At 43.0% G+C, this 10,000-nt stretch overlaps 1 protein-coding gene across 7 annotated transcripts in view; it reads left to right on the forward strand.

Moving 5' to 3' along the window:
- Positions 1-10,000, forward strand: part of map4k5 (mitogen-activated protein kinase kinase kinase kinase 5) — a 91,454-nt gene that overhangs the window by 72,005 nt on the left and 9,449 nt on the right. For all 7 annotated transcript variants that reach the window (XM_063184329.1, XM_063184330.1, XM_063184332.1 and 4 more), the window contains 7 exons: positions 5,398-5,521; positions 6,392-6,450; positions 6,989-7,092; positions 7,536-7,713; positions 8,230-8,298; positions 8,534-8,626; positions 9,161-9,231. In XM_063184329.1, coding sequence (XP_063040399.1) covers positions 5,398-5,521; positions 6,392-6,450; positions 6,989-7,092; positions 7,536-7,713; positions 8,230-8,298; positions 8,534-8,626; positions 9,161-9,231 — 698 coding nt within the window. The remainder of the gene's footprint in view (positions 1-5,397; positions 5,522-6,391; positions 6,451-6,988; positions 7,093-7,535; positions 7,714-8,229; positions 8,299-8,533; positions 8,627-9,160; positions 9,232-10,000) is intronic.

A 10,000-nucleotide genomic window follows, 5' to 3' on the forward strand; every position in this document is an offset into this window, starting at 1 on the left:
CACTACCGTTCTGAATCTCTCTCTCAAGTTTTAACCACATCTGTCGCCGTTTGGTGTTTCAGCGACTATCAAACTAATCGACTGACTGCCAATTACAACTTTGAAAACAATAATTGACATGTTTGTGCTGACAACGTGAAGTTGTCGCGTGCTGACCGAGGCAACTACACAGGTTATAGCGTAAAATGGCTCACTGGCGAGTACTCAATCACATTGTCAGGTAAACGGCGCATGGATCGGAAAATCAGATCATTGTTGATGCAGATATGGTTATGAATGGTGGAAATGAAGGGGGGAATGGCGAAAAGTTATAGACAAGCAAAGATGCCCAATTCTTTTGGTGCAGTTGCAGCTGTGCAGCGCCAGCGCCTATGCAGCGCCAGGTGTAAAGGCAAATGGTTGCGTGAGGAATTTAATATCTCTCGATCGGTTTTTTGATCGGCATGTTTTTCCGATCACCGATCAGGCTATTTTTGGCCATTATCGGCCGGTCATGATCGGCAGCCGAGCAATCGGAGCACCTCTACTTCATAATGTGGTGAACAGCATTTGTGAATTTGCATCCTTCCATTGCTGATTTGTGCAGTGCACATTCATCATATCCAGATTTTTGTGTGGCTGTTTTTGGTTTGCCTGCTTGAAAAACATGTCTTTTACCCCCTTCAAAGTATGAATACTTGTGCTTGGTACTATTAGTCCTGTCTTGTAATTCTACAGCCAATGTGCAAGCTATGAATAGTTCACAATGTATTTGGGTGGTTGACGTTTAAGGGCGTAACGCCCAAAAAAAAAGGTTTTCCAATTCCTGAAAAAAATGATTGAAAAAATTGGGGGGAAAAAATAGAAAAAAATAAAGCACTTAGTGGTCCGTGGAATTTCGCCTAATTTTTGCCATTTTATTTTTTTATTGCCACATTGCATAGGCATGTCACACCGCAGGAAAATGAAGTCGCACCACAGGAAATTCACTGCATTATGAACATTTTAATCCTTTTGTATACATGCCTGACATCTGAGCTCATGCTAACTTGATATTGTGTTTAATCTTAAAATGTGTTTTCATTTATTTAAAAAAACTTTTTTTTCCTTCTATAAGAGCAGTCACACCACAGGACACCATAAAATGAACCTAAGTATTGCGTGACAGAAACATTGCAATATGAAGACATATTAAGAGGTTAATAGTCACCTTAAGCTTCCATAGCACTCTCCAATAACTGAGGTACTGACTGGTGAGGGGCCAGTCTTTAAGACCCTTGTAGTTGGCCTTGCAGCTGCCCGTTCACAAACATTGACATACAGTGAGTCCAATAAGTATTTGAGCCCTTGCTAATGTTGCCAATTTGCCCACTAATAAAGACATGATCAGTCGATAAATTTAATGATAATATGTATTCTAACATGGAGAGACAGAATATCAAAAAGAAATTCCAGAAAATAACTTCAAAGAATGTATTTTAATTACTTTGTATTTAATTTAGGCAAATAAGTATTTGACCCCTCCAGCCAAAGAAGGCAAAGTACTTTGTGACAAAGCCCTAGTTGTCTAGCACAGAGGTCAGATGCTTATTTTAGTTGATGACAATGTTTGTGTATATATTAGAAATGTTTTTTGTCCACTTTTCTTCGCAAATTATCTCTAAAACATTAATAGTTTGTGGCTGTAGCTTGGCAAATGGGAGGTTAAGTTCCCTGCATAGAATTACTATAGGGCTAATGTTTGGAGACTGTCTCGGCCACTTCATGACTTAAATATGCTTCTTCTTGAACCACTCCTTCGTTGCTTTCACTGTATGATGCATATTATTGTCATGTTGGGAGATCCAAAAATGGTCCACCTTCAGCGTTGTGGTGGAGGGAAGTTGGCACTCAGGATTGCAGGTTACATGTCTCCCTCCATCCATTTGTTGATGATGTGAAGTTGTCCTGCGCTTTGGCCAGACAAACACACTAAAACCATAATGATACCACTTTCATGCATCATGGGTCATAGGCAGCAGCTCTCTTTCTCAAAACACATTGAATTGTGTTAATGCCAAACAGTTTAATTTTGGTTTCATCTGACCACAGCACCTCCTAACCAGTCTGATGTTCGTTGGTAAACCTCAGGAGGGACTGCACAGGTTCCTTCTGAAGCAGGGTTACCATGTGTGCACTACAGGATTGTAATCCTCTGTGGTATTAAGTGCTACCAATAGTTTTCTCTGTGATTTTGGTCCCAGAAGATTTGATATCATTGCCTAGTTCATCCTGTACAGGTCTAGGGTGCTTTCTTTCTGTTGTCATGATTATCGAATCCCTACAAAAGGTCAAATCTTGTATAGAAGCCCAGATAGGCTGATGGATGGTAATTTTGTATTCCTTACATTTTGGAAGAAATGCATCAACAGTTGGGTCCTTAATACCCACTCTCTTTCTTGATGCATTGTATCCCATTTCCTCTTTGTTCAGGTCTAAAATATTGTCCCTGATATCCTTTCACCACTCTTTGGTCTTTCCCATGCTGGTGAGGTTGGAGTCTCATTGATTCACTCATATTATGGACTGATTCTGCTGATTCAATGTGTCATTTGTGCATCTTAGTAGATACAGGTGACTTTAATTCGGATGACAAGTTGATAGGAAGTGCCTATCTGGTCTGTGGGACCAGAACTGTTATCAGTTGGCAGGGGATCAAATACTTATTTTGCTCAATGAAATAGAAATAAATTAATATATATTCTCTGCAGTTATTTTCTGGATTTTCCTTTTGATATTCTGTCTCTCCACATTAGAATATATATTATCATTACATTTATTGACTGATCATGTCTTTGTTAGTAGGCAAACCAACAAAATCAGCAAGGGATCAAATAGTTATTGGACTCACTGTACATGTCAACCCACAGGACGCAATTTGTGTTACGAAATTGAACTTGTAGTTAATATTACTGTCTTGAGTTGTTTTCACATTCACATATCTTAATATAAAGTTAAAATTTATGCCATCATGCCAAATGCTTCATACATTATTCAAAATGGTGTTGGTTAATTTATATATATATTATATTCCAGGTTTCATTAATGTTACAGTCACACCGCAGGATATTTAACATGTAAACCTTTACATAAATCTTAACAAAAATGTTTCTTCTCATCTAAGACTAATATGAAACATAATGTATCACATCTTCTTTCATCGACATTTGTTTTTTAAAGGAAAAATAACAGTTTTGTAGGTTTTTAACCAATGTTACGAAAAAACAAGGCGTCACGTCTCCCACCCATTTATTGCGTTATTGTAGTGTCTTTTGAAGGTAGTGTTTGCCATTTTTTAGTTGTTTATTTACAAAACTTATGCTACTTATAACTCTAATCTTTTTCATATATATTTAGCACCACCATCAAATTCTTAGTATGCGCCATCACCTGCAACTGTACACTTTTTATACATGAATAGTTGGATCTTCTCCTTGTCCACCATTTTTGATTTCCAGTAATAGACGTATTTAGCTACAAAACTGTCTGTACACGTCTAACAAGTACATACATATTACGCAGGTTATGACTTAGTGAATATTAATGAAAAGATCCAACTTTCTAATGAGGAGCATGCGGTTTGAAAATAAAATTGCCTAAATGACGTACTCTACCATTCTACCTACCATTGCAGTCACGTCCCATAAAATGCGCTGGTTGCTCTCGGAAGCAGTAAAATCCTGAGCAGGGCCGTAATACTAAGTGGCAATATGGAGAGGGGTGTGCAGGTCCTGATATGCCATTTTATGCCTATATGGCCTGTTATCAGCTGCTGCTAAACACACGTCGTTAGCACCCGCATCTACGTAGTCCGCCCTGCCTTTGTGTCCGCTATCTGCCTGCCCATGAACAGTGTGTCAATGTGTTTAGTGTGTGTGTGCGCGGGTGTGGTGTTTGAATGGATTTGTGCGTGCATCTTACCTAGCCATTAGTGGATAAATGCCTGTATTTATCTGCGTGCCCATAAACAGTGTGTCAATGTGTTTGTTGTATGTGCGTGTGCCTGTGCGTGTTTGTTTGGTGTTAAAATGCGTTTGTCTACGTGCGTGCACCTTACCAAGCCATTAGTGGTTACATGCCTTTATGGCCCTGGCTCCTGATGACTTGTAGTTGCTGTTGGCAGATGAGTCTGATCGGGCTCTGGCTGTCTAAATAAAAGAGCAGTGTTGCATATTTCTATTTTTTTGGTCTAAATGCTGTTTAATGTGAAAGTTTGCTATTTTACATATTAAGCCCTGAGAATGGCTGAGACGAAATCTGGACAAGATTCCATCTGAACAGAGTATTTTAGGTTACTGTGCTAAGTTTCCCTGCCACATTGACTCTAGTACCTAAAATAGGGCTTAAAAGGTAAAATAGCAAACTTGAGCAACCTTTGCAAACATAAGTCTTTCATTCTAATGCTTTTTTCTCTCTTTCTGGGTATCTTCCCTCTGCACACTCCGTTGCTGTCTCTTTCTCCCCATCTTCACACCACCCCCCTGTCCTGCTCTGATTCTCTCTCCTGCACCCTGTCCTACTGTGTGTGTGTGCGTTGGTGTTGCTGGCTTGGGGTCTGCCTCTTCCTCCTCTGCCATCATCAGAAGGTAAAGTCTCCTGTCCTGCACCTGCCTGTCTGCCTGTTTGCCACTCTCACATCTGAGCCATGCCATGCCACGTCACGTTATGTTATGTCTGTGCCACTTGTTTTGCACTCACCACTTATTGTGTCGTCCCTCAGCTTATCCCGCTGTTATTCCATCCCCTTAATCTCTCTACAAAAAGCTGCACGCACGCACGCACGCGCACACACACACACACACACACACACACACACACACACACACACACACACACACACACACATACACACACATGCACGCAGACACACACACACCAACGCACACAAACACCTGCATGCACACACCATCAACAATCAAAAAGACTCACCTGCAGCAGGTGCCAGTGATGCTTATTATTCATCACAAACACTGCTGTACTGATGTCAATGCAGGTGGCAGTAAAGTCATCCTCACTTTGGGCTACTTATAAAGCAACCAGCCCTCCTAATTGCATGTCTAAAGGACAGTTCTCTGAGTGGTTGGGTTTGTTAATGAACCGCTCTGGTTCGGTCCACACCATGTTTCATAATCATAACACTTGATTGGTCTTTTAACCTCTCTGGATTAAGTTGTGTGGCGTAGCCAAGCCAACTATTCCTACTTTCTCACTCATTTCTCTCTCTCTCTCTCTCTCTCTCTCTCTCTCTCTCTCTCTCTCTCTCTCTCTCTCTCTCTCTCTCTCTCTCTCTTTCTCTCTCTCTCTCTCTCTCTCTCTCTCTCTCTCTCTCTCTCTGTCTGTCTGTCCATGCTCTGTCGATGCTCTGTCTTCTCCTCTCAGGGAAAACCTCTTTCCAGCTCTACTCCCACAACCTGATTGGCCTGTTCGAGCAGCTTCGGAAGCCGGGAATCGGAATAGCCGCTCAGTTCCAGACACACCGCTTTCCCGACAGAATCCTGCCCAGGTCTGTGCGTGCGTGTGCATGCGTGCGTGTTGGGTCTGTGGTGTGAGTGCAGCTCTGTGTTTTTCCCTTTCCCAGATGAGTCTCGTCTGTTTGTCTGTCCCTAAATCGTGTCTGTCTGTGTTTGAGTGTGTGACTGAACAGTGACAATGTGGGTCAGATTGTTTTAGTACAGCACGAAAATAAGCTTTATAACGCGCTCAACTCAACAGAAGTTAAGAGCAACTGGGTGATCATTCCATGAGAAATGTTAAAAATAAAGGTGACAGGACAGCACTCCTAGTTGCTTGTTACTTCATTGTCCGTCAATTGCAACAAGGAGTGCTGCCCTATCTCATTTATTTTGATTAGTGCATCACCACCTTTTAACCCTTAAAGGGGCATTCCACCGGTGGAGACATGAATATGTATTGAAAATGGGTCATATATGTAGTAGAATAGTAGCATAAATTTCTAATTTGGTGACCTCTTGGCAGAGAATGACTTTTTAGTGCTTGTGGATTTGTGACAACAATCCCCATGATGCATTGCAATGCTCAAGTTCCACAGGCCACACCCAGGCAGCTCTGCCAGTGACTTACTGATTTCAAAAGCACTGGCACACTGATCTGTGATAGGTCTGTTAGCGCATTAGGTCCAACCTCTCTTACACTTCCTCCTACAATGATGCAAAATGACGATTTTTACATCATTGTAGGAGGAAGTGTTAAGAGGTGAATACGGATTTCTCCTGTCTCAGGGGGAATTGAGAGAGATTTGCATGACCATTCAAAAGTATGACTGGGTGTCTTGCAATGGAAAGCCTAATGCAGATGGGTGGCGTGTCCCTTTAACTTGACTGCTGACCTCTTGACCGCTGCTGTCTCCTCACAGGCGGTTCGCCCTCACCACCAAGATCCCCGACACCAAGGGCTGCCACAAGTGCTGTATCGGTAAGAGAGGGCACACACTATTCATAACCCATTTCTATCTTCAGTTTCGATTCAAAAAGCCGACACATCCTGCCATTTTCCCTTTGTGACAAGCAAAGAAAGCTCCCGCACACTGTTCACATTTGCATGGTTTACTGCAACGTTTCGGTCTACTGACCTTCTTCAAGCAATTCAAACGGGAGCTTTCTTTGCTTTAACGTTGGTGACCCAGGGGCTCCACTCCTATGCACCTGACCAGGAGGTGTGCAAGAATTCTTCACTCCCTTTTGTGACTGTGCCACTTTTCCCATTGGCACTTTTTTTGTCATGGCCTCGTCATCTTTTTTGGTGGCACAGGCACCTGTTCAGTGGAAATACTGATTCGTTGATGTCATGGTTTTCTCCTTTTTTTTGCACGTTTTCTTTCGTGTAATTTCTTTATATCTCTTCATCTCTACTTTCTTCACCTGATTGTAGGTTCACAATCTCTCAGCGTACCCCCCTTACCAGACACCAACAAACAAGCCTCTCTCTCTCTCTCTCTCTCTCTCTCTCTCAGTGAGGAACCCTTATACTGGTCACAAGTACCTGTGTGGAGCTCTACAGTCTGGGATAGTTCTGTTGCAGTGGTACGAGCCCATGCAGAAGTTCATGCTTATCAAGGTGAGGCTGAGAGGACGGCACACTGGCACACAGCTGCAAAATACACACACACACACACACACACACACACACACACACACACACACACACACACACACACACACACACACACACACACACACACACACACACACACACACACACACACACACACACACACATGCAATGCACACACAAATAGAAACAAGTCCCACACATTTTTTTTTATTGATTTGTCATCATTTAAGTGGTCAAGGAATATGGATAACAAGATAACAAAAAAAACTGCACTGGGAGCATCAAACAGTGTTGCGGACCTTTATTTTCATTTCAGTTATCTGGATAACTGCACAGAGCTGTTCTATAAACACATTTGTTGCCACCATCACCACCACTTCCAACATCCATTCTCTCACACCTCTCACACTCCTCTCCTCTCCTCTCTTCTCTTCTCCTCTCTGCAGCACTTTGACTTCCCCCTGCCGAGCCCGCTGAAGGTGTTTGAGATGCTGGTGGTGCCGGAGCAGGAGTACCCTATGATTTGCGTGGCCATCAGCCAGGGCACCGAGGCCGGACAGGTGGTGCGCTTCGAGACCATCAACCTCAACTCATGCTCCTCCTGGTTCACAGAGATGGGCTCAGGTCAGATATGGAGGCATACATGCACACATACACAAGCCAACTCCTACTGTTCTGTACACATTGACCACACAAGCACATACAGGGCTTTTTCTAGGAATTTTTGGCATGAGGGAGCATCATGGCAGGTTGCGGGAGGTGAAGGGGAGAATTTACAAGGGGCGCTCAAAAAAGTAATTTATGTATTAAAAAAAAGAAGAAGTATGAGGGTGCACCCGCGGAGGTATGAGGGTGGAGCGCCCCTATTTCCCCGTTCAGAAAAAGCCCTGACATACATGCAGGCATCCTCTTGCTGTTTTGTATACATTGATCAGATACAAACCTACGGTATAAACACACATACATGTACACTGGCACTTGGATGAGCACACATGCATTTTGGAGTTCGCTTGAGGAAACACTCAGTTGTACAACGTGCGTAGCATTTTGTCAGTACACGTGCATTGATGTTGCTTATTTTTTTTTAAATTACTAAAATAAATTACTAAAATTCCTTGTTGTTGACTTATTTGTGCACAGGTGGGCATCAAGTGGATGCCATCCACGTGACACAGCTGGAGAGAGACACTGTCCTGGTGTGCCTCGACAGTAAGTATCTGCACTGCACATATTAGTTTATTACTTTGCAAATATTCACAAAATAATCAAATTTGTGAATAAGCCGCATTTTGAAGACAAGTGAAAAATGACATACTCTACCTTAAAGTCAGAGTAGATCATTGTTTGACTATTGTTAACTGTAAGTATTGTATAACAGAGCAAACTCAAGTGCCGTCTGTTAAACCAGCCATCTCACTCCCTCCCTCTCTCCCCTTGTCTGCAGAGAACCTGAAGATAGTGAATCTGCAAGGCAAGCTCAAGTCCAACAAGAAGCTGGCCTCAGAACTTAGCTTTGACTTCTGCATCGGTTCTGTTGGTGAGTGTGTGACGTTTAAACGACGTGTGTGATGGGGGTTGCTATGGGCGCTGTGTGTGTGCTACAACACCATACCATATGCGGGCAACCCAGGTTCGAGCCGGGGCTGGGTCCTTCCTTATCTCTCTCCCTACTATTTACTATTACTATGTACTATTTTATCTCAACATTAAATCCTCTCAACATAAATCTAAAAAGAAAGTGAAGCGTGTGTGGTTTTCATGGCTTATTCAAAAGTATTTAAAGCCAGCTCTTGATAAATGTTTATTCGGAAATGTTACATTATTAATATGTGGCCCAGCCGTGGCTGTAACAGCTGGGTGCTGGACTGCTATGCGGGCGACCCGGACCCGGGTTCGATACCTGGCCAGGGTCATGATTTCCCGATCCTTCCCCATCTCTCTCTCCTAGCCATTTCCTGTCTATTCCCCACTGTCCTATCAAATAATAAAGGCACAAACCCCCCCAAAATATATATTTTTAAAAATGTTAAAATGATTTTGATTTTGATGATTTTGCGTTTTGTGTCTCCAGTGTGCCTTCAGGACAGCGTCCTGGCCTTTTGGAAACACGGGATGCAGGGGAAAAGCTTCAAGTCAAATGAGGTAACGAGTCACACACACAAACACAAAACAAGCTATTCAATATACTTTTTCAACACACAAACACACAGATCCATACTACACACATGCACGGCACACACACACAAACGTGCATACTACACACACACACCTGATACAGAAACAACTCTTGCACACAGTTGCACATTTCATTTGAGTGTCCAGCTACAGTTCCCATGCACACTCCACAGTACATCATAAGCAGTAGAACAGTACCTGGCCTTGGCCATTGTATCTGCTGGTCGTGAGGCGATATCTAATTAACACGGCTAAATACTCTGGCCAAACTGCCACCAGTAAACAAGCAGGTGAAGCTCTCCTCTTTCATACGCAAGAGGGCATGATCCCATGCCTTGGCATCTCTCTCTCTCTCTCTCTCTCTCTCTCTCTCTCTCTATCTCTCTCTCTCTCTCTTTCTGTTTTGATCGGTCCCTCACTCCTGCCCTCACTCCTCTCTCTCGATGTATTTCGTGCACTCTCACTCGGTCTCACACAAGTACGTCTATCCCTGTTCCACACAGTCTCTCTCTCTCTCTCTCTCTCTCTCTCTCTTTTATTTCTCTCTCTCTCTCTCTTTTATTTCTTTCTTTCCTGCTGTCTTTCTCTCTCTCCACATGGACACTTGAGCTAGTGCCCCTTCCAATGAAGTCTTTGGACTCGGTCAGAGTTTCCACCGGCCGCTAAATAGCTTGCATACCCAGCACTGCTGTCTAGTGTCTTGGACGTCTGTGTGTGCGTCTGTGCGCGTGCGTCT

This window comes from Engraulis encrasicolus, chromosome 19 (assembly GCF_034702125.1).
Source record: "Engraulis encrasicolus isolate BLACKSEA-1 chromosome 19, IST_EnEncr_1.0, whole genome shotgun sequence".
Lineage (NCBI taxonomy): Eukaryota > Metazoa > Chordata > Actinopteri > Clupeiformes > Engraulidae > Engraulis > Engraulis encrasicolus.